The sequence below is a fragment of the Amblyomma mixtum genome, chromosome 5 (genome assembly GCF_055824585.1).
Source record: "Amblyomma mixtum isolate Tamu chromosome 5, ASM5582458v1, whole genome shotgun sequence".
NCBI classification, from domain to species: Eukaryota; Metazoa; Arthropoda; class Arachnida; order Ixodida; family Ixodidae; genus Amblyomma; species Amblyomma mixtum.
The window spans coordinates 38952734-38980713 of record NC_143016.1 but is presented as its reverse complement, the minus strand read 5'-3'; the positions used below and the strand labels follow the sequence as shown (position 1 = coordinate 38980713).

The window sequence follows — 27980 nt, the reverse complement described above, 5'->3', positions numbered from 1 at the left end:
GTGACCTTTGCGCTCAAATGGAAGTTGAAGACAATGGTATGCAGTGCTCAGTGCGAGGGTGTAACACGTAGGATGATTGGCTGCGGCGATAGCATAGTGCTGTTGTGCAGTGGCCAGCAAAAGCTGACCTGTTCAGGCCGCTGCAGGTTCGAAACTCAGTCGCTGCAATATATTTTATTTCTGCAGGCATCTCGAAGAATCCAGACAGGCTTGCTTTTTTCAGGGTTACTAATGAAGTAGTGCTTTTGCACTATCAATTGCGCACCATTTACACGGCTCGCTCGCGCCGACCGTCACTTTCCCGTACAAATGGCTGCGAGAACAAACTTCCGGTAACCTCCAGAGAATGTGTCTCTCCAGAATCCGAAACTGCCGAACTGTCGGTTATATTCTGTCTGCTGCTACTCATCCAGGCTGCATTCGAGGGCACCGTTAGATCGCCTTGTATCTCCCTATGCCTCTGACTGCTGGCTTTGCGATTGTATCATTCCGTGTTTATTGCTTTCAGTTGCGTACACGCCATTATGCAATCACACGGAGAACTACATGAGGGTCTGAGGCGGGAGCAGGCGTGGGTGTGCGTCGACTTACATTTAAAGTCAAATTTTTTTGTGGGCCAGCAAGGGGTGAGAGTTGTGGGGTCAACTTATATGTTGCAATATACCGTATACATTCTGCATTATGACCTTTGTAGAGATTTTTAAACGTATTAGGGAAATCCCAACGTAATTTGCGCACCCCATTTTTTAAGGCTTAATTTTAGGGGGAAAAAAAAAAGAGTAAATTATGCGAGTAAATGCAGTATGTGCTATAGGGCTACAATAACTGACAGAAGTTGGCACATTTATTGTGAACTGTCTGACAAAGTGGTGGAGAGGTTTTTCACGCAGGCTAGTGGGCGCAGTTATGAGTATATCAGGCATGGCTTAGTGGCTTTCAGTTCTGTTTTACTAATTCTGTAATGTTCAACTTTAAATCTGTCTTTATAGTGAATCAGCAGACAGGGTGGGGCTTGGTTACCCAACCCACCGCGTACTAACAGATTGATCAGGGGTCGAGAGAAGAGCTGTCCAGTATGCAAACAAAAAACAGTATGGTGCACTGCATCAGCGACATTTCCCATCTTCCTGGGCTTGTTCAGTGACTGCACTTTGTACCACGTAATGCTGTCAAAAATGTGACAGGGTGTACCATTGCCTAGAAAGCTCCACAAACAGCTAAATTTGGCAGAAAGTTAAAAAAGAGAATTGGCTGAATGAAGCACTAAGAAAAGCTAACATGGGTGCTTCCAGGTATGATTAAATTGTTACAAGGAAATGAGTCTGGCAAATGCTGTCCCGGTTGAAAAAAAAGTGGAAACAAGTTTATCTACAATGTGTGTACAAGGGGCGTCATACAATGACGCATGCATTGCTGGTGCCACACCTCAGCGTGGATGCGTTTCGACAGCTCACGTGCTCGTATAGAGGACAGTCTTGGGATGCGAGATGGACGAGTAATCTGAGATGGTAATCTGTGGCACGTTGGTGGCTTCCGAGTAAGTGGGTGGCCGCCTTGCCTGCAAGAGAGCCAAAGTACTGCACTGATGTCCGCTTCCGCTGCTGGGCTTTGTTTTTTTGTAAACAGCTCATGCACGCATGCGTCTTGTGAAGACGCATGCGGGCAGTTTTTATTTGCCAGTTCAACCTTGTGCATATAAACGATTTTATCATTGACTGATAGAGAAAGCTTCCTTGCACGTGTCCTTGATCATGGACAAGTTTCATACTGCATGGTGCCGAAATCAGCTGAAACAGCAGATCTGTCAACGAGATTTGGTAGAGTGCTGATGCACAACCTTGTGAGAGTTAAGAAATACTGCATCAAGAGACCCTTGAATAACGTCAGTGTGCCCAGTACAAGTGTGACAAGGTTTCAGTGCCACGATTGTGCACCTACATATGAAGTCAAATTAAATTTCCAGTAACCCAGGCGCCAACACTGTTCGATAAGCTGTGGTCAGTCCTTTAGCTTGGAAAAGTCTACCCTTCCTTTCTAAACTGCATTAATATGAAACTAACAAAGTTCGGTTATTTATTGTTTTTGGTGTATTACATAGGATTCGGATTCACTTTCTAAATGACTGACCAATTACCGTATTTTCCGGTGTATAAGACGCACCCCCCATATATGCAGGCTGTCATTGAAAAAGTTAGTATATATAAGACGCACCCGTGTATAAGACGCATCCCAATTTACCCAGTTAGGCTAGTGAGGCTTAATTAAACATGCTTGTGCGACCATTGCAAAATGCACCTTACCTGTGAGAAGTTCTTAAGCACCGCTAAGTGATCGAAAAAGGCAACACTCACGCCATACCCGCCCATGTTTTAGCAAAAAAAGAACGAAGGAACTCTCCTTATGTCAATAAGAACATTTTATATTAACTTAAAACCTTCGAAGTCTTGATCTTAAGATGTGCTATCAAAAAGCCCGCCCATTTCTGGAGGCGACCCAGCTGAAACATTTTCTTTGCACTACGTACACGGAGCAAACAAAGTTGCAAAGGGTGACTGAAAGAAACGCCGGCTTGTCTTGACAATGGCGAGAAACGCGATTGTCGCCATCTTTTGGCATTTCACATTACTTTTGCTTGGGGCCTGCGAACCATGCTGCGAACGGTCGCGGGTTTATGATTCCGGAAGTCGTCATCCCCACCGTTTAATAATAAAGTTGCTTTCGGTGGTCCCCGTATTGAAGTATTAACCGTGTTAAAACCGCGTCATTAGTAGTGGTTTTTTCGGTGAAAAAAGCTTGAACATGGACCTGAGTAATTTCTGAACTCGCAAAAAAAAAAAAAAACAGAAAAAGTCGCATATAAGACGCACCCTTGTATAGGACGCACCAGCAAGATTTTTTTAAAAAGCCGCGTCTTATATACCGGAAAATACGGTATGCTTTCGGCGTTGTCACATAGGGAGAGTGTGGTTTAAAATGAGGGCGATGGGTACCAGGCCTTTGCTTCATAGGTGCGCACTTGAGCTGCTGTGCTTATGCTTGCATTCCCTGCATTTCACTTTGCGTACAGTTACACTTATATCAAGCATTTTCTGATAGATCAGAACTGGTTGGTAATATGATAGGCTAGTTGTTTCGATGGCTTACCTTTGGAAGCAGGGTTTGCGCTTCACCGTCTGAAAATAAAAAAAAAAGTCATTGCAGGCGTTAGCCATCTCAACAAAACACAAGCTGTAAATCTATGATCGAGGGCACTGCATATACCTTTTGTGTAGCCAACTGTGAGGTAGCTGTACTTCCTGGAGATTTTTCTAGGAGGTGGGGGTGACGGTGACTGCTGGTTCCTGCGAAGAAAATTGCATCCGTGACCTCGTCTGGTATGCCTCGGGTATATAGCAGGGATGGAAGCGTCCGTGATTACAATTTCCTTTCAGCAGTCGTCACTTTATATCGAAAAGCACTGTGAAAAGTCCTTAGTGGGTCGCTGGGTCTCAGCATAGCCAGCATGGTGAGGACCCGAAAGACATGGTGACTGTTTTGATCTCAGTGGGCATCTGAAGCATGCCGGGATGAAAGGATGTGACTGCTGCACCCCAACTCTGCTGTACGCTGCTGCATTATGATGAAAGTTGAGTATTCTGGACTGAGCCTGTGCTAACGTACTTTCAAAAGCAACACTGGGCCCTTGGGTGCGAAGTGTAGCACAAATAAAAATCAACACTGCATCTCATGTGCACGCTGGCAACGCCAGCGGCCATCGTAATTTTCTGTGATTCCTTCATCCAGCCATTATCCCATAGTCAGCACGATGTTTATACTGTGTACCTAGCTCTCATTACTCAGCTGTGCAGTTAATACAAAAGGAAGTGCAAAACAGGCTTGAAGCACGCCACAATATCTCATTGCAGTTTGAGGAGTGTGGGACTTGAATTTTGGTTGTTAACTTTTTAACTGTCACAGGTGCCTATTACAATCAGATATTTGTAGCTATATTTCAGTAACAGCCATAGAGTTTTTGGACTTCTGAAAGCACTTTTATGCTGGACGCTGTGCCACAACAAACTCTGGTCATCCCTGCACGTCAGACCGAAACTGTGCACCTGTGGAGCGCATGCAGCCACATCCATTCTCGTACGTCACTTGGCAACACGCATGTCACGTGACCATCTATATATCTCGCGGGATGCTCTGCTCTGGCTGTCGAACACATTGAGCACGAAAGACTCCGGAGGGAGCGAGTGTGACTAATTTTAAGCTCAGCACAAAAGCAAGGAGTAATGAAATCTAGAAGAGTGCGGTGAGGGGCTAGTTGGTACCACGTTATGAGAACAAAGAATAACTGCGCAAAAAGACGGGCGAGAACAAGGTCGAGCACAAAAGCGCTTTGTCCCGTGTGGCTCTCTTGTCCCGTCCTTTTTGCGCAGTTATTGTTTGTTCGCAAGGAAAAAGCTGGCCCCCTAACAAACCATGGCGCATTTTGCTTGCCAGGGCCGGATCTCGGCAATCATGTGGGGCCGATCTTAGCTTACTTGCCCGGAAGAAAAAAAAAACGCACTCGCTTCAACAGCGCTTTTCTCCTGATGAATGACCTCATGTTGTCAAATGTCAATGACCCCTCCCCCGGTTTTTTTCTACCTTCATTACCCTGCCAGGGCAAAGTAGGCCGCATGACATATCTGCCGCAGAGTGACGTCTGCGGGTAGTTGTGGCTATGTGGCTGCATGACAGGCGCGATGTTTCGATTTGAAGCTCCATGATGACCAGATTTTATGGTGCCGTAGCGTCGAGCACAAAAACGCTTTCGAAATTCTAAAAACTTATATGGCTATCACTAATAGCCAGCTACAAACTACTCGCGACCAGGCGAATATTCTTAACATTTGGAAGTTAACAATTAGAATATAATTGACTGACTTAATAGTTTGCACGATTTTTGCCTGTTTTCTGACGTTCGATCGCCTTCTCTGATATCAGTTATCTGGTTCTCTGAGTCGTGGATCTCGGAATCTGGGCTACAGCACCCTTCACTTAATGCAGTGAACACGAAGTCGTGTTCGCTGTAGAAGTCGCGCGCCTCGTTCGAGTACTGCGAAAATTATTCAGTGCATTTTTCTCTGAAATAAATTCGTGTTTTGCTGCCGGACAAACATCAACACATCAGAAAAAGCCATGGTATCGATTTTTACTCGGAAAAAAAATGAGATGGAGTTGTCCTCACTGTCCGCTTAATAAAAGAGGAGTGTGAAACAAGAAAGCAGCATGAGAATGCAAAAAATACAACCAAAGAAAAAACAAACCAGGCAAAATCAAGTAAAATTAATGCTATATGTTCTCACTGGTATCACGGGCTCTAACTAAGCATGATATCTCTACCTCATGCCGAAGCCCTGAAGGGCAGCTCGCGCAGACGTTTCCTTTTTTTTCCTTTATGAGAAAAGTGCGACCAGCCAGCTCTTGTAACATCTGAACCAGGTACTTATACAGGACTTCAGTTTATTTCTAAACTCTGTATGCATTTAATTTTTTTTTTTTTTTTACGTTTGTCGCAGTCCGTAGCCATCTGCGAGCAAGGTTAGCTTTTTAGAGTTTTAAGTTAACCTTTTTTGTCGGAGGGAAGCAAAGGGGGGGGGGGGGGGGGGGGGTAGTACTCTTTCAGAGAGTGCACTATGGGCCGTATTGCATGCTCACTCAAGCGTTGCGTGCCCCTGTCACGGTGGAAAGGTGCGCACAGCTGCCCAGCGAGCAATATGGCGGCGCCCAAGTTGGTGCTTCTCTTAAATTACGGTGCACTTCCATGTCGCGGCAGCGCCTGGTGTTTAGACAGCAGAATGGGGGCTCGCATTTATATAAAGCCATGCTAGTTTCCTCGTTTCTATCTGTTGCACTTCTGCTTATCGAAAATGCCAGAAACTTGGCGCTGCAGTGCAGTTTTCTGGATGTATGCATGGCATATACAGCACTTTCCTTCCGACCGCACATCTGAAGCGGCCTGGCAACTTCTTAATGGGTCTACGTCCTGCCAAGTTTCTTTCGTACAGCTACGGTGAACCAGAATAGAAGTTCACTGTGGTAGAGCTTGTTTTAAATTTGCTCGCAGGAACAAAACGGAAAATGGGCAAACAAAGGAGTAACCTTAGCGCATGCAGTTTGTGCTTGCATTGCTGAAGAGGCGAACATTTTATCGCAGATCGGCATTTCTTGTGGTAGAAATAGCAGCCCCTTGCCGCATGTTGTCACGCTGCAGTTGCGTCCTCGTATGTTAATTTCGTAAAGAGCAAAGTGGGGTCTTTAAAACGCCTAATGTTGAGGTTGATGCAAGCTACAGGTGGGATTAGCCTTGCGGATTCTGCCGGCAGTTGCTCGCACGTAGCGACGCTTGATAGTTTATAGTTGAGCGATTTATTTCCTGTTTACACATGCAGAAAAAAAATTACTGTCTTAAATGTTAAATACCGTCTACAAATCAGGCACATAGCGGAGACCTGGCTGAGCTACATCGCTAAACACAAAATCACCCATAATAGTCAATAGTCAACTCCTGCTATCACCATCATTAGTCCAGATCGGAGACCTGGAGGAACATAAAAAGGAGGCGAGGTGCCTCTTTTCTACGTTACTGATTTCCACGTTGGTAGACACTGCCCTGAAGGGAACTGTGAGGGGTCCCTGTCTTCTTGAGGGAAGCAAACAACACGCATTTTGCCGCGTTGTACACTGTACAGCGCATAAGATAATGTTCTATATACCCGCACAGATCACATGTAGAACATAGCGGAGATGATGCCAGTCCTGTTTTATACATACACGCAGGGGTCCGAGCAGAGCCCGTGGGAATGCAATGTAGTAAACTGGCTTGGGATCTTTTTAGTCCCTTGGTCACACATGGCTTGTTGGGGGAGCACCTTTGCTCTGAAGGTACTCTTGGCATCTTGAGGGACTTGATGAGTTACCTGACAGCGCTTTATGGGCGATCCTGTCTGCCACCTCGTTGCCTATGACTCCTAGTCATGGATAATCACCGTGAATTTTGATCGAACATCCGTAGCCGGGACCAATGGTTACCCTGCGCACCTCCTATGGGGGTAGTGTACACACCCCCCGGTTTTCTAAAGGCGCTCCCGTAATTCGTAACATTTTTTTTTACACACAGCAAAGAAATTTTGTTATCTTTGTCATGAGTGTTTGACTAAACGTTGCTAGTCCTATGCGACACACGTCAACGACACAAATAAAAAAGGTCGGTGGAGACACTTAAGGCTGCTTACGTGTGAGAATGCGCAAGCATTAAAGTGCTGAGTCATGATATGCTGCAGAACGACTATAACTAAGAGCCATGACTTTCATTGGTCATAGTATGGTACATTACGTTTCATCATTCATGACTATACATGTTCCTTTACATCTGTTGTAGCATCGTGCACCAGCGTACTGCATCATCCGAATTTCGTGCCGTGGACGGCGGCGGACGGCGGCTTTTGTGCTAATGGGACATATATCGCTTTCTCATTAAAATGAAAAATTACCACTTTCCGACCCTCCTCTTCCCTCTCCCCTAGAACTTCAGACAGCCCCTAATTTTAGAGCCTGGGTATACCCCTTCCTGGGATGCACCATGCATGCTGCTTAACGTTACTCACCAGTTGCAGATGACAAACTTGAGGATGCAGGCAACAGCGAGCATGAGTGATAGCGCAAGCACGACGATGCCAAACGTCACGAAGCCGGTGCCGTAAGAAGTGACCACATCTGTAAAGTATGTACAAGGCGGGAAAGGAGTATATTGAGGTTTCTCATTATGGAATGAAAGTAAAGCAACGATATATGGTAACTTCCTCGTCTGGGAAGTATTGGATGTTTGCTGAAAACATACTTGATAAGTATTTGCTCGGGAAGCATTGATGGGGAGTCTACGCATACAGAATAGAGACGTGCACAGACTGCTATTAACTGCAAAACACCAGAAGGGATCGACGTAATGTGAACCTTTGGCGTGGGTTTAAAAATAGGCTGGCACAAGTTGATGGAAATGAAATCGCAGCAGCATTTTTGGCGGTCATCCCTGAGCAAGCAGAGATTCTTACTGAATCCATAGTAAATCAGTTATAATTCGCTAGATTTAATCCTGTTTTTTTTTTATCCGGCACCGTTATCACGAAATTGTCTTTTGAGCTCTGAACAAAGCGCACGAACCTAAAATATCCGCTGCAGGTGCGCATACTTTTGAGCATCCCGCACCGATCTATACGCTCCCATACTTGCCGCTGACGTATAGGGTGCCCAAATTAAGATCTCTTGTCCTCACCACCGGCTTGCAGCTCGGATGCAGCATCTGGACGTTAAATCCAACCAGCGCCTCCTCTATACTTTCTGTGCCTGGGAGAACGAGAGGCGAACAATGGGAGCCCGCCGTCGGGGCTAGTACGGCCTTTCGCCGCCACGCGCCGCCACCGGAGTAGGATCGCTGCCGCGCCGTTGCTCATAGAAACGCAGACCGTTTGCTGCTGTTCTGTCGTTGAGTTTTCGGTTGCATTCATGTTGTTTCAAGTAAAATCAAAACTTTTTTTAAAAGGGAGCTCGGAAGCACTTGTCGCTAAGGGTAACCGGACCATTTTAGTCGTTTCTTTCGCGGCTACTGCTGTGCAATGCGCTCGCGCGTCGTCTGCTGCGCTGATATGACAGTGCGCGCCTGCTTAAATCCACTGCGTGGAAAATTGTTCTTTCACCTCTAAGTTCGCTTGTCTGAGGGTCGTTATTTGAAAGCAGTGCTTGGCAGCAGCTAATACTGAAAGCTTGGGCTCTGGAAGAGCTCCGTTGCGTGCTGTTGTTTACTCATGTAAGTAGCACGTAAAGGCGTTAGACTGCTTCCAAAGCGGTACCTGATTCCACGTTTCCTCCGTAAAGTTTTCGAGAGTTACCATCGTCGCTACCGAAGCCAGAGTTGGCGCTAGAAAATGATGAGCTTTGCCATGTGGTTTCATCAATTGATCTGCCGCGCACCTCCTGCAAGACTGCATGGTGTCTCGAGTCGCATCGTTGACGCTCAACTTGAGCGTGTATGGTACGCGCGAAAAATGCGCCCTGATGTCAGTGCCATCAGCTATGTAACGTGAGACGCTGCATCATCTGCCTGCACATAACGCTGCGCAGATATAGAGGTTCACACATTCAATAACAGTACGTTGTGAGTCAACACTTACTCAAACTCGAAAAAAAAAGTCTTTATTGTGGAGGCTAACTTCTACACGGCAGTAAAACGTACGCCATCCTCAGAGGCTCGCGTACTTTCGCGAAAGGGGCTTTTTTGCGAAATGTTTAACTACGTCATGCTTGTCACTGACATTGAATGCGTAGTTGCAGAGAAGCGGCCTCAGGAAACGAACCGATATAAGGTTCATGAGCTTAAGCCTGTGCTCGTTGATGCCATCGCTCTTGCACTTCAGCAACTTTGAAGCGCGAAGAGCTGGGACAGCGTGCTCTACTAATGTGGTGAGAGGCTTTTTCAAGGTCTGATCGTCCTGCAGGGCACGGTCGGCAAAAGCTCTTAATGAATCGAGAACGAAGAGAAGTTGATCTGACGTAGAGCAGCCACCTCGGTCTTGGCTGCGGGTGAACTGAAGGAGTGGCTGGTTGCTAACCGGCTTCGTACACAAAGTAAGGCAGTTCTCGCAATCCATATGTTCGCCAACAACTCATGCAATGTAACCGCCCACATAAGCGGTAGCCGAGATCTGAAGCGACGGCAGGTGATGTGGCAAAATTGTGGTAGTAAGCCTCTGAAGCACCAATCTTGCTCTCGACAGCTTCGGCGCTGCTTGCACAGTCGACGTCTGGGCAGGCTTTGGAGCTAGAGTAGGAGTTGGTTGCGCAGAAAAAAGGACGTCAGCGGGTACGAGTCTTGACATCGAAGCACATTATTTGTGGGCAATATTGGATGCTGAATTAGACGTAGCGATCCCGGTCTTCAGTAGCTTTTCGAGACCTGGCAATGCAGCCCGAACATCCAACATGTCGTTACACCCGGATGACATTCGCAAACTACCAAACAGAGATTAAATTGGATCGCTGTTGAATTTTCGGGTGAGGAAGAAAAAAAAAACTTCTCTTCAGTCAGCAGATATTTGACACACGCCACTGTGGAATAGGTAGTGATCAGAATTGTCTGATAGGTTTCGTCTGTGAGAAATTCACGGGCATGCCCAGATCTTTTTTTAGCCCTTCTAAATACATAGGGAAAGTCACTTCAAGCCATTCAAGCCGCGGATCAGCACTGTCGTCGAATTGGCGAGCATCCGAAAAATGTTGGTGTATGTGCTGCGTCGTGTTGCTGATATCGTGAAGCACGAACCACCAATAAACGTTCTTCATGAAGGTAATGGTTGGCCCTGCAGCTGAAAATGACACGGCAGAAGTGCGCCCAGCCCGATCCTCGAAAAAGAAACAAGAATCGTACTGCGCGCGGCCGATCAGCAGTAGCCGAGCGCCCGCCGCGCGCGACGTATTCTACTCACACAGCGCCACCTTGCGGCAGCCGCGAGCGGCGGCGGAGCCGGCGCCCGACGGCCTGAGGAGAGCGTTCGCCCAGGCACAGAAAGTATAAAGGAGGCGCTGATCCAACATACCGTGTCATATTGTGGTTTGGTGTGGTATGGAATGTGGGATTTTTTTTGTAGACTAAAACATTCAGAATAGCCATCTTTTTTAGACACTGCGCCATTTGGGTCTCTTTTCCACTCTTTTTCTTTTTAGCTTTCTGGAACTGTCTTAAACGAGGCCCTTCAACTAGCCATCGAGGTTTAAAAGTTTATTATAATTGATGAATTCAGGTACAGAGTAAAAAATAAATACTCCGGTTTGCTCAAGACTACCGCCAAAATTACTTTTCCAGTTTCGTTCCTAGAACACGAAAAACATTTTGTCGGACCCTTGGCTTCAGTTACGCGGGACTGTTGGACTCTTGGTTACTTGGAGCATACATGTTCTACGCTATCCCCCGCCTGTGCCCCTGAGCGCTGTTCGCTCAATTAGCCAGCACTAGACGAACACAATTGTTGGAGTTCGTGCTTTATGTCGCCGCGTAAGTAAGCTTATCGTGGTCGTGCCTTGCGCGTGCGGTCTCAAGGCAGCATCCGTATACTGACGGCCGTTGTCGTCGTCCGCCCCGGTGGCGGCGCACTTCTTGGTGGCGACGCTGTCCCGGAGGGGCGTGAAGCCATCCACGCAGCTGCAGTGGCCCGACAGGTCGCAGGCGCTGTGCGGGTCCTTGTACTGGCACTGGGCATGGTAGGTGCACGAGTCGCCTAGAGATGCGGCTGCACAGAACGAAATGGGAAGTCGTTCCAACACCGTCTTGATCGCATGGATGGAAGGAACCTATCCGGCTGCCGCATGTCTTTCATCGTTAATTCACCAAGCTTACACGTTTGTATACTTGCCCGGAAACAGATCCGCTGTGTGTACAGTCATGTATAAAAGTTCGCGGGATGCGGATTTGCGAAAAAAAATTTACTTCTGCGTGGCCAGGAAAATGTACGAGGACACGTGTGTTCCATCCGCTGGAACAAATACCAACTGATTGGCTAGCGCGGTAACACAGAAATATTTTGTCTCTCTCCACCTCTCCACCTTTTCCTCATTAAAATTCCTTTTTTTTTAATGTTCACACTCATTACAACCTGGGGCCCTTATGCAGCCAGTCTTTTCTCGACTCCTCATTCTTGTGCCCACCGATAGTTGTCGGCTCAGTCGTCACGGATGAAAGCTAGTCGACTTCTCTCGTTGGCTTTGGCTCCAATACTGTATTGAAGAGGCGTAAGCATGACTCGGCGGAAAAAGAAAGCTTGAAAAGTGTGCCCTGTGGTACTTCCAACTAAAATGTTCATGTGCGACTGCGCACAAATAACGCAACTTTACAGCAATTACTGAGTCATGAGGCACAGTGCTCGTGTCTCTGCATTCTGTACCGTCTCTCTCTCAGCTTTTACATTATAGTTACTTCTAGTTCACTGTATTTTACACTGAAGTGGCCACACTTTCGAACATTGTCTGTGGAACCTATGGTCATGTGCAACTAGATCTCACTTTCTGTCTCATGGCCATGCTGGGTAGCCAAAAAGAAATGCGTGCAGTTAATGTAGTGACGGCCTCTGAGATTTTCTATGCGTATACGGCTGTCGTACATGGTTGTACGGGTTCGTGGGTTTAAGGGCAAGGGGCCATCCGGTCCATTTGTCGGCCCTGGAGTGTGCCACGTGAGCCCCACATCGACCGTAGCCGCGCGCCTACCTGGTTGGCAGTTGAACTGGGCTGACACGAAGCCGGGCTTGCAGGCGCACTGCCCCCGTACGCAGAGCAGGTTGAACGCGTCGTGACAGTCGTCGTCGTCGTTGCACGCGTCGCCCAGCCACTGGATGCCTGCGTGTACAAAGATACGGCCGCCAGTGTCCGACAGCACTTCTTGCACTGAGAGCCCGTTGCTAAATGCACAGTCCTTTCGGGCACGTAGAAGTGACAAGCACGAGCGCTGCGCTTGGTATTTATCGCGTCGTCTTTTCCAGTTTGCCGTCACTTGCATGTATACCCTTGTAGGTGCTCTCAAAATTCGCTGTGTTATCTTTGGAAAGTGGGCTGTAAAAGTGTGCTTTTGCAGATTTTGGCTTCTGCATAAGGGAAGCGTGCCGATTAGATATATGCGACAATCGGGCGTCAGCGTTGACCTCAATCGGAGGCTTTGTTGGTGTTATTATACGCAGTATGTTATGTGTAATGAACAACGCTGACGTGCTACATGCTCTGCAATGGGGAGTGGTTTTGGCAGTGCGATGTTTCGTAGCGACCTCAATGGAAGTCGAGACGCTTTTGTCCTGCAGTGGCCTCAACTTGGTTGATGTTGATGACGATGAGAATTATAAAGGGTGATTCATTCTCAATAACCGTGATTGGATAATTGAATATTAATATGCCATCATTAGGACAAGTTCGACCAGCCAGTTTGGTTTTGGAGTGTTCAACGTTCCAAAGCGGCTCAGGCTATGAGGGACGCCGTAGTGGAGTGCTCCGGGCAATTTCGACCACGTGGGGTTATTTAACGTGCACTGACATTGCACAGCACTCGGGCCTTACAATCACCAAATTACCCCTACCCACCCCCTAGTTCATGGGTCTTGGCTCGCCTCGGGCCAGCTGCAAGATCAGCCGGACCTGGTGCAGCGAGCCCGCGGCTGACAGAAAAGCTGCAAATAAAGGTTTGGTTTGGTTTATGGGGTTTAACGTCCCAAAGCGACTAAGGCTATGAGAGACGCCGTAGTGAAGGGCTCCGGAAATTTCGACCACCTGGGGTTCTTTAACGTGCACTGACATCGCACAGTACACGGGCCTCTAGAATTTCTCCTCCAAAGAAATTCTAGCCGCCGCGGCCGGGATCGAACCCGCGTCTTTCGGGTCAGTAGCCGAGCACCATAACCACTGAGCCACCGCGGCGGCTAAATAAAGTGTTTTCTCTCCCTCTCTTTCTGGGGCCTCACCTTGACCGCCGCGCTCAGGGTCGAACCCGTGTCTTTCGACTCAGCAGCCGAGCCACCGTGGCGGCTTTAGTTCGGCCAATCGAACTGTAGGAAAGCTTTTTCTTGAGAAAGTGTCCGAAAGTAAAAATTGGGTTCGAATCGTGCTTCATTAAACGAGATATGCAGTTCTGTAGCACAGCCAGATAGCAAGCGATGCTTGCTAGAAGCAATGGAGCAATTTCCCTTCAGAATGGCGCAAAGAGTAACGCTTGGCGAGTTGCGCTGCTGTTAGATTGCTACATGAACATTACACTATGCTCTCCAAAGAGTAGTAAAATTCATTCAAACAAGTAACGCTCATTAGCACTCACCCGAACTACGTCACACGGCCTTCTACGAAGGAAGGGAATTAAAGACGCTTTCCCAAAGTCTTCTCTGCTAAGAAAAAAACGTTATGATCTTCTGCGTGAACCCGGCCTTGCCATGTCTGCGGTGAAGCCGCTTTGACAAACCTTACCGGAACGGCAAGCAGAGGGCAAGGCCATGCTGAATCGATAATCTCGAAGCGGGGAAGATGTTTGCCTGTTGTATTCAGGGTAATTTACCATTGTTGATACGGTAGCGCTGAACTTGGGAGGCGCTTGTGAGCCAAGGCTCTTTTCACAAAAGTTCTCAATTTTCCAGCCGCTGATACCATGAGCGAACACTTACAGTCTTTACTATTCATGCTATGTACCTTCGACGATGGCCTTCAATTCACACACAAAAAATGACACAAAGAAGACAGCATCGCTGTGAGCGATTTGGCTTTCTGGTCGCTGTTCTTTCTTCCGCATGCTGCGAACCAAATGCGACCCGACTTCAACTGCAGGATTTAAGATTTATTGAAGTCTTCATGTTGATGCACTTTTGAAGATTCTGTAGCTATATCGAAATAAAAGCGCATTTGTCGTTTTGAAGCATTGAATTTTAGGGCGGTGTAGACTCGTCTGGACAGCGCGAGTACGGCTTAACAGCCGTATCAGCAGTTAACTAGAACTCTGGAGTTTTTTGCCGGGGGTGAATGATCGCCACCATTACTCTGGCGCGTGGGCGAGGGTTTTGCGCATGCATTCCAGCTCTTTGAATAAAGTTATAGTTCTCTCTCTTTTCGGGCATTGGTGTGCTGGCAGGGGCGAGGGATGTTACCAGACAGCGAGAAAAGAAATCGCGTAGGAGCACGGCGTGAGAATATAACGACGCAGCATTTTTCAGATATGACATGTCTATGACTCACGCGTAAGTCTGCATTTTGTCGTTGCATGCAGCTTTTATTAGACGATAGGCAACAAAACCATGGAATCCTGGACAATGTACCTCGTCCTCGATATGTGTGATGACGTCATTGGCGCGGAGATAGAGGATAACGCCGAGATAAGTCAGCTTGCTCTCACTGATGGAAGCATCCCGAAAACGGTCAACACGGGGCCAAAATGAAAATAAGACGTGGACAATCTTGGTGATGTAAGGTCGGAGTGGCACGTGATGGTTCCTCATTCCGTTGCTGTTATGCAGCCTGCAGCATGTGGCACTCCACGCTCATCAGTTGCAACTCCCGGTCACACCTTCTTCAGCCGAATTAAGACCACCGATGGACTAAAGCCTGTCCAATTGCACTGCCTTTAATTGCTTACTCTGTCATGTGCGAAGCACGCACGCCCTATCCTTACGAATGTGGCAGCAATCGGCGGCCCTGAATAGGCTTATACGAAACACTGTTTCGTTACCTGAGAGCGTCATTGACAGATTGTGATTGTGCTCTTCGATCACCACCTCCCTCTTTTCCTTTTACACTCCGTCATCCCTCTCCCCCAGTTCAGGGTAGCCAACTGGAACACCCTTCTGGTTAACCTTTCTGCCTCCACTCTTTCTCTTCCTCTCTCTCCTACCTAGTCAGTTCTATATGAACCTCTGCCACCCCGGGTACGTTTTAATTCCTGTAGTATTCACGATTTTATTCCAACATGCCACCGTTTATGTGTTCTGCATTCTGCTTGAGAGATACTCTGCCAGGGTATACCCCCTCTTTTCTTCAGATCTCGGTCACAGAATATCTACGGTTTGCTTATGTTCTGGACTCCACGCAGCGGCTGGACCGATCTAAATCGACACCATTTGATGTTTTTATTGATATGCCGCAAATGGTCCGCGGTGCTGTACAAATAAAACCGTTCACATACCACACTATCGTAATACTCTTTTAATGCGAGGGTAAAAAAATTTGCAAAAAAATTTTCTGGCGTCGGCGTTTGCCTGCAGGCTTCTCGAAAGCGCATGTATTTCGGCACCAAGTAGCCAAAATTTGTTGAGTCACAGCGCCGAGGGTAACCGCCCTCTCGAAATCCTAAAAAGTGATATGGATATTACTTACGGCGGGCTGCACGCCTGTCAATAATTAAGGAGCCTAATAGTAATAGTTGAAACGTTAACGATTAAATATTAGTTAACCCGCCTGGTAATTAGCATGTCTTAGCTGTGTTTTAATCTACTGCATTACTGACAATGCTATGCCGATAAAAGTGCTCGTCTTACTCGAAAAGCCTATATTTAAAAATTGTGGTCTTAGGTGAAACAACGCTATCGCATCATACCCTTAAAGCAGAGCTTAAGCGTCCGTTACAGTTTTTATTCAACATGCTTCGATTTTCTTGATTTCGCATGTAGGGATTGGCGTGGATGGTTCATGTCCTTTCTTGAGTTCAGGCTCCTCGGTTTTTCTTCCGCTCCGGACAGCGAACAGAGTTGGCATTCGCAGAGGTGGACAGTGCTCGTATATTGACTTCGGCGCGCAGAAACGTTCACAGTCTTACGAGAGTCAAATGGGTCGTTCATGCACGATACTAAATGTGACCATCGCCGCACCGAAACCGCTGAGGTGGTCTAATCGGGCACGACTTGGAACGTCGACAGAGCGTGTTGAGGTGTAGCGTTGCGCTACGGAAACGTTCGCTGTGTCAAACACCCATGACACTCTGCCACTCTGAGCTGAATCGCATGGAGTAACACACAAAAAAAGAAACTCTTTCTGTTTATGTTCTCCTGTCGGCGGCTCGCTGCTCTCCGTAGAATGTACTTGGAGATCCCCCTCGCTCGGCTTGGGCTTCCTCTATCTATTCCGATTCTCATATATCCTTCGGAGCAAGCGCCAAGAGATATGCCCTGAAACCAATGTGCGATTATATTCACGATTATATAATTTCATCTGGCAGATTCCTCTGCTAGAATGTGAATTCACAACTTTTCCTTCTCCGTATTTTTGGTTGGTACAAATTCCAGCTCTGCGTCCCAAAATTTTAAATATACTCCATTCCCTGTACATGAGTGCGTTTGTATCCGCTATGCACCCTGGCCAATCCCCCGCCATGGGCATGTGCCATTAAGCCTTAGGACATCATCATCATCATCATTATTTATTAATACTGCAATCCCAGGAAGGGATTTTCGCAGGGTGAGCATACAGAAAATAGGTAAGTACAAATATTAAGAAAAAAAAGTACAAAGGCCACAAATTAATAACATAGCAACATGTGCTATGGACAAAGCAACATGTGCTTTGTCCATAGCACATGTTGAAAATGTGCTATGGACTAGTGCGCTGCGTAGCACCGCAGCTAATCCTGCCAAAGTAACCCATCGCTTATAAAGGTGCCTGCTCTCAATAAATGAACAATTGACGGGCACATGCAATTGTAAATGCCACTTCTTAACCTCACCCTTCTGTTATGCCCTTAAAGGGGCTCTGAGATAAAACTGAAGTTAGCCTGTATCGATAGATTGGTTTATGATTTATGGGGGTTTAACGTCCCAAAGCAACTCAGGCTATGACGGACGACGTTGTGAAGGGCTCCGGAAATTTCGACCGCTTGGGGTTCTTTAACGTGCACTGACATCGCACAGTACACGGGCCTCTATAATTTCGCCTCCATAGAAATTCCACCGCCGCGGCCGGGATCGAACCCGCGTCTTTTGGGTCAGCAGTCGAGCGCCATAACCACTGAGCCACCGCGGCGGTGTATCGATAGATTACTGCATCCTAACTACAAAGGTTCTACTTTAACTGAAAAATAAACTTTTATAGCAAGAAAAGGCCCAAAAATGAAGTGCGAGTAGCGCCGTCACTCGCACTTCACGGAATGGTTGAGTTGTCCGCCGAGAAGTGGGACAATTACTGCTCCTTCCATTTCCTCAAAACATATTTTTAATGGTAATGCGGGCTTCAATGGCTTGCGGGCTTTTCTGTGAGATCAGTAAAGGAATGTGCGCCGCAGGGACACCGTTAGCGATGATTACACATCCGTGCGTTGGTGCAAGGAAGTAAATAACTGAGAGTATGCATAAAAAACTGGTTATTAGGAAATCAAACGCGCAGTAACTGTCTCACTTCTCTGTGGACACCTCAGATGCGCCGTAAGGGAAGGGATAAATGAGGGAGTGAAAGAAGAAAGGTGCCGTAGTGGAGGGCTCCGGAGTAATTTCAACCACTTGGGGTTCCTTATTAACGTGCACTGACATCGCACAGCACACGGGCGCCTTTTGCGTTCCGCCTCCATCGAAACGCGACCGCGATGGTCTCCGCGGTGGCTCAGTGGTTATGGTGCTCGGCTGCTGACCCGAAAGACGCGGGTTCGATCCCGGCCGCGGCGGTTGAATTTCTTTAGAGGAGAAATTCTAGAGGCCCGTGTACTGAGCGATGTCAGTGCACGTTAAAGGACCCCAGGTGGTCGAAATTTCCGGAGCCCTCCACTACGGCGTCTCTCATAGCTTGAGTCGCTTTGGGACGTTAAACCCCATAAACCAAACCAAACCGAAAAGCGACCGCCGCGGCCAGGTTCGAACCCAGGTACTCCAGAATACGCTTTAACAGCGTGTTCAAACAGCAACTGCAAATATATGTGCAAGTCTCGGCGCTACCCTCCATTGGCAATTTTCAAACAATGCTCAGGGTGGCGGAATCAGACACTGACGGGATAACATATCTGCCTTTGCATCGTTAGGCCTGCACGCGCTCGTATTTATAGGCACGACGCGCGGTGCCGATGCCCTGCGCTTCTGGAATGTGCGGGCGGGAACTGCTACTGCGGACCGGGTGGTCTTGCGCCCGCATTTCCTACAGCGCAGTTGTACGCCGAGAGGTTGCGCAAATAGGAAACGCACGGGCCGGGTTATTCCTCATGCTTTGCGCTATCGGGTCGCTTACGCCGACCTTTGTCCGAGATTCGCTGCGAGCGAGCTATATCATCACGCTATTGATACCGCATCCGCGTGTTTTCTGCCCACCGTGCGTCATTAGTGGCGTGCGGCCGATGTACAGCTGCCGTTGGCTGGCTGGCGAAGGCGTGAGGTCAAAAAGGTTAATCGGCGCGCTCTCAGGATCACTTTCTCTATCAGTGAAACGCCGCCTTGCGAGCGCCACGCCCCCTGCGCTACCTTCCGTTGTGCGCGTGTGAGGTTGAGGCTGTTGCAAGCTGTGCTCAAAGTGCCACCAGTGACTCTTGGTAGCAACCTGCAGGAGGTATAGTTAGCAGTGCTCAAAATTGCGACCCGGCAAAACATTCGCTCGCGAGATCGGCTCTCGGTGGGCCTTTGTCTCGTTGGATTGGCCAGTGAGCGAGTCTGGGCCGTCATGGACCAGCACCGTGCGATTCATTTGAATGCATGCCAACATTTTCATGAATTTTAGAAGTATTTTGTAGCGATTTTTTTTGCGATTCACTTTCTTTTTTACCTGTGCGCCATGCGTCACACTTCAATACTTGATATAGCGGCAGTCGAAGCTGACGTCAAACGCGGCAGCTACCAACAATAAATGAGGAAAAGAATGAGAAGAAGTACTGCATGATACTGTGCCCGCTGCTGACGAATCTGTGCCCGCTGCTGTCGTCACTGTCTGGTCAGCGCCGCGAATGCCGCAGTTGCCTTCCACATTTTCATAGAAGAATGCAAGCCCAACTGCTTTGCAGCTATGTCTGCATGATGCAACCTCCCACTTCGCATTTTTCCTGGGTGAGCAGAGCCTGACGGTTGTCGTTTTCCTGTCAAGTGTGGCTTCTAATTTCGAACTTCCTTGAGGGCACGTGTTATGCGGTTGCGTAATACAATGACGCGTATCCCCCTCTCGGGAGCCCGGATCCGCAACCGCGTTGGTGCACGCGCCTTGGCTGCTATGCTTTCGGGTGTCGTTTTGTGCGCGTCCGCCAAGTTGTCCGCGATGTTGAATTAAAAAGGAAAATGTGCTTTCGAGCTCCAACATTTCACGGGTCTGTTTTGTCGCGTGCAGGGGATGCAGGCAAGCCTTTTTCAGAAGCTTCGTTGTCTGCTCGTGGATCCCAGTACGGAACGAAACGCGACATGAAAGAATGTTTTGGGCACTTCTGATGAGAATTGCGCTCGGAGTCTTGCATTTTGCTTTGTAGCTTAGTCGTATGCTTCCGAAAAGAGGTAGGATATTGCCGAAATCTTAACGTGAGTTCCCTGGCCTGGAGTAATCGCGCCTTGAAGGCAACGGAGAGACAAAGTTCACTTTATCGAAGCTACAAACGAGTGTTGTTTGTACATCATGATCAGTTTGTACAAAGTGTTGTTTGTACATCATGATCAGCGCACGAGGGAGATCGCGGAAGCATTTCACATCATCAGGAAGGGCGAGGGATGCGTAAGCAAATCCTCGATTAGCTTGTCAGGGAGGGAAATGAGCCTGCTTCATTCTGGGTAGGGAGGGTGAGGTATTGACACACGTGCCTTGAATGCATGATTGCTGTTTTTTGTTTTCTCTATTTTTACGCTTGTGAGTGGCAACAGTGTATCCGGGTTTGACAAGGTGTCTTAGCGCATGTCTGTGTAAATGTATAAATTGACTGCGTACGTATGAATAAAATTCAGTTGTAAGTTCAGCGCCGTCAGTCTGTTTCCCTTGTCCTCTGTCCGTGTTTGTAAGCGCTGGTTTTTTCTACAATGGCTACAAACGAAGATGCGTCGGTTAGTAATCATTGTTTTCTTTCCGTGCTATGGTCTGTTATCGTTTTAAAATTAGCCCAATTTGTTTTGGAATGCACGTGGCGATCTCATATCTTCGTACTTGTGCACAAATGTTCATCTCTGTGGTGCTGTTAAATTTATGTCTACCATTATTTTGAAGCCTCCGAATGAGTCAGAAGTTGTGGAACGATCGGATAGAGACCGAACGCATCTGGGACTAATCGCGAATGGTAGAAAAATCATCAAGATTGAACAGAATGTTTTTTTGTGACTTGTTCCTTGTCAGAAGCATAAAGGAAGCGAAGGGGCCGCTATTCTTGCAGTATTACACACATAGCGTCCAATCTCGCATCACCGCCTCTACGAGACGCCAAAAACCCTCCTTTGACCCCGCTGTTTGAACTAAACTCGTGCTAATCCACTACCCCTCCCCTCAGATAAGCCTGTCAAGTACGTGGTCGCGTTTCGATGGATAAAAGGCACCAGCCTGCTATGCGATGTCAGTGCACGTTAAAGGAACACTTAGGGGAAATATATCAGATCAGGCTAGACTGGCAGGTTAGCTGCACGTGGAAGACGTCATTTTTATCGAAAACAAAGCTCTTATAAGCCAGAAAACTGCGTAAGAGGGAAGTACACGTGGCGCGGCCACACACGGATACGGGCCCCGCACACCGTTACCTTATACGGGCCCCTGCTCATCAGGGGTTGGCAGGAAACGAGACAGCAGACGCAGCCGCCCGCGCGCTCTCTCACCGGGCTGTTTTCCCCTCCCCACCAGATCAGGAACCCGATTTTAATCCGGTCTATACGTTCAAAAATATCGCAACCTACTATCAAGATAGCCATCGCCTTTACCCTTGCCCCTGTAAAGGCCTCAAGAAGGCGGATGAGTGGCTCCTTCTCCGCCTTCTCACCAATACATTGCTGTGCCCGGCAGCACTAAAACATTTTGACCCCTCCTTTAGCGGCAGCTGCACGTACTGTAGTGCGGTGTCTTCGGACACCTATCACATGGTGTGGGCCTGCCCCTCCAACCCGGCCATTCCCCCATCCCCAACCTAACCCGGGAGGACTGGGAGGCGACCTTGCTCGGCTGCCACGACTTACAGGCCCAACTTAGTCGGGCGTGCCCGGGCGGCGGCCACCGCCACTGGGGTCCCAAACTAGGGACCTCCACCTAGTGTTTGTAAGGATCGGTCCCTTACGGGCTGATACAAACCTACCTCCTGTCCCTTCTGAATAAATATTTTCACCACCACCACCCCCCACGCACGGATTCGCACCACTGCGACTGGTGACGTATTGACGCGCCCTCTTGGCGAACGCTATTTCGCCGTCAGTGTACACTTCCGTCGAAATACGAGGAAAGCAGCGCGGCGAGCGTAGCTGTAGTGTACTAGGTTAGCGTGGCCAAGTATGCGAAGCGTCTCATTTTAAAACAAAAACGAGTGCTGAACCTCTGTGCGGTCAGGCTGCGTGTGTGCGTTGTACACAAGTTCACAACCGCAGGCGCTCAACGGCATGCACGCTCTGTTGTGCTTGCTAGGCGGCCGGTGAAGCGGTTTGTGCTGGATGCGGGAGTTATGGAATTGCAAAGTGTGTGTTTTTCTTATAACGCTTCCGTGTAGACGCACATATATGGACGTCGTCAACGTGTGAGACGCGATGCGAGCGCATGTTTTCTGCTCAATGCAAATAAGGACATGCTGAAAAATATCTGAGAAGTACCACATGCAGGCACCTCTCATTTGGCTCATTAAAGTAAATGTTTCCAGTGCATGCAGTACGTGAGGCATCAGCACGCAAGCCCAGATTTTTATCGCCTTGGGGCTCGTTCTCTACGGCGAATCTGTAGCATGTGGATGCAATGTGCAGCTAAATCTGTATTCACGGTACACGCGCTTCCGGTCACGCGACCCGTTCGTATCGTCTTCTGTCGATGTCAACATGCTTGAGCGCGATCAGCAATCTGTACCGCAGTCTGCCATCGATAACTTCTCGTAGCTTTGAAGCGAAAAGCTTTACTAGGCTAATCAACACCGCACTTCGCGTGAGCCAGAGGCCAGATTTGCCACTTTTGCGCATGCGCGAAACCGAGCGACGTCACGCACGGCGCAGGTGGTCACCGTCGCCGCCTCTGCCGCCGCCGCTGACTCCGTCGCCTGACCTTTCACCGCCGCCCCGCGCTACTGCGCATGTGCGCCGCCGCTTCTCCTCCTCGCCACCGTTTGACCTTTCGCCGCAGCCGTGCGCAGTGCGCATTTGAAAGTAGGGGTATATAAGGCGCGCTTGCCCATAGAACGGGCGCAGACACTCGCCATGGAAGGAGAAGAAGCAACAGTCGGACAACGCAGAAACACCGATCCAGAAGTGGTAGCTTGGGAGATGGCTGAAAAGCAGCGAGAGCTTTTCGCTTCGAGATATCCAGGCTTAACTTTAGCTAAGCCACAGCCATTTTAGAGCGCAGCTCTTTTGCGTCCGTTCCTGGGTTTCGCGTCGTCGTCGGCGTTGTCGTCGGCCTCGTAACCAGCTCCGCCCCCCTTTCATCCCCCCAGCGCTAGCAGCGACCGACTGATACCGCTGGATGCCGCTGACGCCGCTAGAGAGTCAAGATAACGTGACTGCATAGAACACCGTCGCCGCCATGCAGAAAGAGGAGGAAAGGGTCCCCCCCCCCCCCCCCTGTTGTGTGGCGGATAGGGTGCTCTTCAGTTGCCGACGCGCCGGTTATTTCACGTAGGCCCCGGCACGTCGACGAATACGTGACCACCTTCCCACGGCTAGACCTGGTTCTTAGCGCTGCGGAAGCGAGGGTATCATATTGTTTGTGTCGGCATCGGCGGCGTTGTCCCTGAAACCAACTCCGCAGCTGGGGTTGACTCACTATCGAAAAGGTGAAACAGCTTATTTGCTGCGCTCAAATTTCGCATTAGGAAGTAACGTAATCGTCGGTAATTTTTTTTTTCTTTCGCACCCACGGAGCCTATTTCTACTGTATACGCGTGCGCTCAGACGCAGCAACACTCTATTTAGCGGAGATCATCTGCTTGTCGGTAGGGGTAGGGTATACGTACTATATTATATGGGATGTTTCCAACGATCCAATACAGATTTTTCTTTAAAAAGCCGTTAAACTACATCTCTGTAGTCGGTGCAGGTTGATTATATAGCATGGCGGACATTATTTATGCAACAGAGTGCAACGAAAAGACGAGTAATTAACCAAAATTAGCTGATCAACCTTTTAATTTCTGGTTTTAGAACAAAAGATTATACTGAGACACTGAAGGCCTTCGACGCTGAAGGGTAACCAAGTTTACAAAATTTCTGAATCAGCATCGTGCTTCAAGATATTGAGCGTAGAATATACGCGTTTGGCAGCACGTTAAGTCGGCTTTTCCGTTTTACATGCTATTCAAATGGCGTTGCTGCTCATGCTATCGTCACGGGGATCACGTCAAAATCATATGTGCCCAAAAAAGACGTAAACTGTGTCTGCATTTAATTCAAGAAACACGCATTTTATCAATATGCATCGTGGGAAAGCCAACTTGAAGAGATCTCAATAACCTTTTTTTTTTTTTTTTACGTTCGATATCTCGAAGAATGATGCAAATTGTGAAATTAAAAAAAAATCCGTTTTCGCCTTCAATTGTGACCTCCTTCAATTTCGTAATACAACATTATGCCCTAAAACGATAAATAAAAAGTTAATCAGTTAATTTTAGTTAATAGTCTTTTCATTGCACTCTATTAAATAAATAACGTCCGCCATATCGTAAAATCAAACTACAGACATAAAGTGTATTTCATGACTTTTAAAAGAAAAATCTGTGTTGAATAATTTGAAACACCCAACGAAGCGGCCGGCACTTTTCCGGTTTCCGGCCGTGATTCTGCTCTTCGGAAGTGGTGCCTTTGATTGGTCGGATAGCTTGATTGCAAATGCATAGTAAAAATGACGGGGCTCATTTCTCGCAGGCGGTTTGGTTGCAGAAGTGTTCCGGGACTTTCATTTGCGACTTTCTCTGCAACGTAGCCACTTTTCCACGCAGAAAAAAAAAAATTGGCTGTTTTTTGATCAATGGTCATCCCGAGTAGAATTGCGGAATCAACGGCGCGGCAATCGCAGCTGCGGCGGCACCTCTGAGTCACCCGCGTATAGTGCCTAGAATATACTATTCTAGGCACTATAGCCCGCATAGCGGAGTAGTCGGCGGTGGCCCCAGCCCCGCAACTGTGCGCCGTGTGACGTCACTCTTCCTGGAGAATGCACTGCTGGCGCAGCGGCGATGGCTCCTCTGAGTCACCCGCGCAGTGTAGGAGTCGGCGGTTGCTCCGCGCTGCTCTGACGTCACTCACTCCTCGCGCATGCGCAGTTGGGGGCTCTCTGGGGCTCCGCGAAATCGCTCACACCTAGCGTAGTGTTGCTTCCGCAACAAAACGTCGGTAGTGTTCTCGAGGAATGATCTCTCCGTCTTGCCTATTTTGATATTTTTCTTTAGTGTCCCTTGAAAGATCCCCAGATGGTTGAAATTATTCCGGAGCCCTCAACTACGCCGCCTCTTTCTCTCTTCTTTCATTCCCTGCTTCTTCCCTTCTCTCAAGGCGCGCTTGAGGTATCAACGGAGAAGGAAGATAGTTATTGATCTCTGTCCTTCCCCCAAACGGTTTTCTTTCTCTCAAGTATCACCTACTCCTGCCGCGGCGGTCGCGCTTCGATGGAGGTGAAACGCGAAACGGCGCCCGTGTCCTCTGCGATGTCCCCGAGGTGGTCGAAATTATTCCGGAGCCTTGCACTATCGCGCCTCTCTCTCCTTCACTCCCACCTTCCTCTCCTCCCTTGCGGCGCTGTTGAGGTGCCCAGCGATAAGTGACACAGTTACTGCGCCTTTCCTTCCCCCAAAACCAATTTTAATTTCTTTTCCCCTCACCCACCGCGGTGGCTCAGTGGTTAAGGCGCTCGTCTACTGAGCTTCAGTGCCCGGGTTCGAAACCGACCATGGTGGCCGCATTTCGATGGAGGCGGAACGCAAAAGGCGCCTGTGTGCTGTGCAGTATCAGTATACGATTAAGATCCCCAGGAGGTCGAAATTATTCCAGAGACCTCCACTACGGCACCTCTTTTTATCTTCACTCCCTCCCTTATGCCTTCCCTTACGGCGCAGTTGTGGTGTCCACCAATATCTGAGATAATTAGTGTCATATCCTTTCCTCAAAATCAATTTTCAGTTTTCGCGAGTTCGATCCCTGCCGCGGCGATCGAATTTCGATGGAGACGAAATTATAGAGGCCCATGTAGTGTGCGATGTCAGTGCAGGTTAAAGAACAACTGGCGGTCGAAATTTCCGGAGCCCTTCACTACGGCGTCCTTCATAGCCTAAGTCGCTTTGGGACGTTAAATCCTAGTAAACCAAACCAAAATTTTCAGTTTTCATTTCTTTTCCCCAGACATTAATGCTTCAGTAAATAAATTATACGCAAAATATTTAAATGCAATTTTGCCCTCTGAAGCAGGATGTCTATATTCAGTGGAAAGTGAAATCGTACAATGAGTAAAATGAGTGCTTTGTGGTGACTGGTCGGTACGATTGGGTGACTTTACAACTTTGCTGGTGCTCTGGTAGCGTGCACCTTGACACTCTTACGTAATGTGGAAAGGAAACACTGTTTAATTGGACGGTCAGCCAAGCTGCATCATATTTCGTAGCCGGCGCACTTTTCTGTAAACATTCAAGGCAGCATATTTCATCTAAAAACGCCTCTAAAGCGATTAGAAGGTACTATTCTTTTAAACTTACTGGTACTTTGAACGTCTGTGTGCCAACACCCCTTGTTACTATTCACTACTTATAGCAGTGCATCAGTTCTTTGTCTTTTTATAAACGAATTTCGGAATACTTTTTTTTTTCTGCAAGAAGAAACTTTAGTCGCCTGATTTGTAGGCTGGCCGGTTTCTAAACATTTCATGTCGTGTCTCAGCCATCCAGTCTTGGCTATAGTGCCTAATTATGTCACATCAATGACATCAGGGTGTAAAAACATTTCATTCTTGATTAGGCCATTCGAATCTTTTCCGGAGCTTAGCATTCTTCACAGTGGAACCATCTAATGATTCGCTCTTTTTACTCATATATTCTTTGCAAGTTCGTATGGCAGCGGTGGGACTGGCGCAAGCTGATTAGCAGTTATGCTTGGCCGCAAAGTACAAAGGTATTTCGGTGCATGTCGGCCAAGCATTTTTGTCACTTTGCCTGTAGGCATTCCTGTAGTGGGTTCCAAGAGAAGGCAAGCATAGCAGAGGAAGGTAGAAAATTAATTGGGCGGATGAGATTAAGGGGTTTGCGGGGATACGGTGGCCACAACTGGCGAAGGACAGGGTTAGTTGGAGAGACATGGGAGAGACTGTTGCCCTGCATTGGGCGTAGTCAGGCTGATGATGATGATGATGATGATGATGATGATGATGACAACGTGATACTAACGTGACTCGAGCTTCTTGACCTGAGGATAAGCCGAACGATACGCCAGCAATATGTGGTTCCCGCCGGTAAACTTATTATTAATTTAATCAAATTGTTTATTTATTTATTTTTTCCCCATAAAAGTCCTCACAGGAGGGTGTTAGACATTAATCACACACCAAAAATATCAGACATCAATAAACGATACACGGAAACCAAGAGAAGGAAAATCCATTTTAGGACGAACAAACGGTCTAACACTACAGCGTAATAAATGACAACAGAACATGAACGGAAGTCAGACGTTTCCGTCGCAGCGAAAGAGCGGTCGAGATTTGTCGTTGTTTACTTATGTGGCAATGGTACCTATGAGCTAGCTGTTGTTTACTAGCTGTAACCTCCAGGCCGCCTGCAGTCGTCCACGCCTCCGGGCTCAACAGGTGTTGCTTCCTATAACATACGGCGACTCCCTCAATGGCGGCCTGAGCGTCGTTCACGCGAACCTCGGTTACAGGAGAGCTGATGCGCGTCAGCTAAACGACCGGAAACAGCGGAAACGCATGCCTCACCGTCATCGGCATCCACGTCGTCTACGGCGTCGAACAGCGACACGATGACGAAGATGAGCAGTCTCCCGACCAGCCTTCCGGTCGCCATGGCAGGAAGCGTGCTCCTCGCTGTGTACACAGGCGTGAGCTCCTCGCTTCAGGCACGGAGCCCGCCGCTGCCGCCGCGAAAACCGCTCGACTAGACGCACTCCCGAGTCCCCTCCTTTGTGATGCCGCCGCTGACTGGACGGGGAATATCGTCACGGCCGGGCCTCGGTCGCTATCGGCCGCACTTTTTCCTTTCTTCTTTCTCTCACTTCTGTGTGTCCGCGATTATCGCGACATGGGTCCATATCGGCGGGCCGAATGCAGCATCAGGGACGGCCTGACTTGTCTCTCTCTCTGTGATCTGTCTATTGTCCGCCGTGACCGCAGTACGGCGAACCACACCACGT

At 48.2% G+C, this 27980-nt stretch overlaps 1 protein-coding gene across 2 annotated transcripts; it reads right to left on the bottom strand.

The window, feature by feature from the left end:
* Positions 1-159: 159 nt before the first annotated feature.
* LOC149341841 (uncharacterized) lies at positions 160-27792 on the bottom strand. 2 transcript variants are annotated; one of them, XM_089544090.1, is made up of 7 exons: positions 27547-27792; positions 12280-12408; positions 11097-11306; positions 7635-7743; positions 3262-3341; positions 3145-3173; positions 160-1558 (listed from the first exon to the last, which is right to left on the bottom strand). In XM_089544090.1, exons 1-7 carry the CDS (start codon positions 27632-27634, stop codon positions 1451-1453), a joined length of 753 nt encoding a protein of 250 aa, XP_089400216.1. In that variant the 5' UTR covers positions 27635-27792; the 3' UTR covers positions 160-1450. The 2 variants fall into 2 exon arrangements, with proteins under 2 accessions (XP_089400216.1, XP_089400217.1); XM_089544091.1 differs by having other exon boundaries at positions 11136-11306.
* Between the last annotated feature and the right edge of the window lie 188 nt (positions 27793-27980).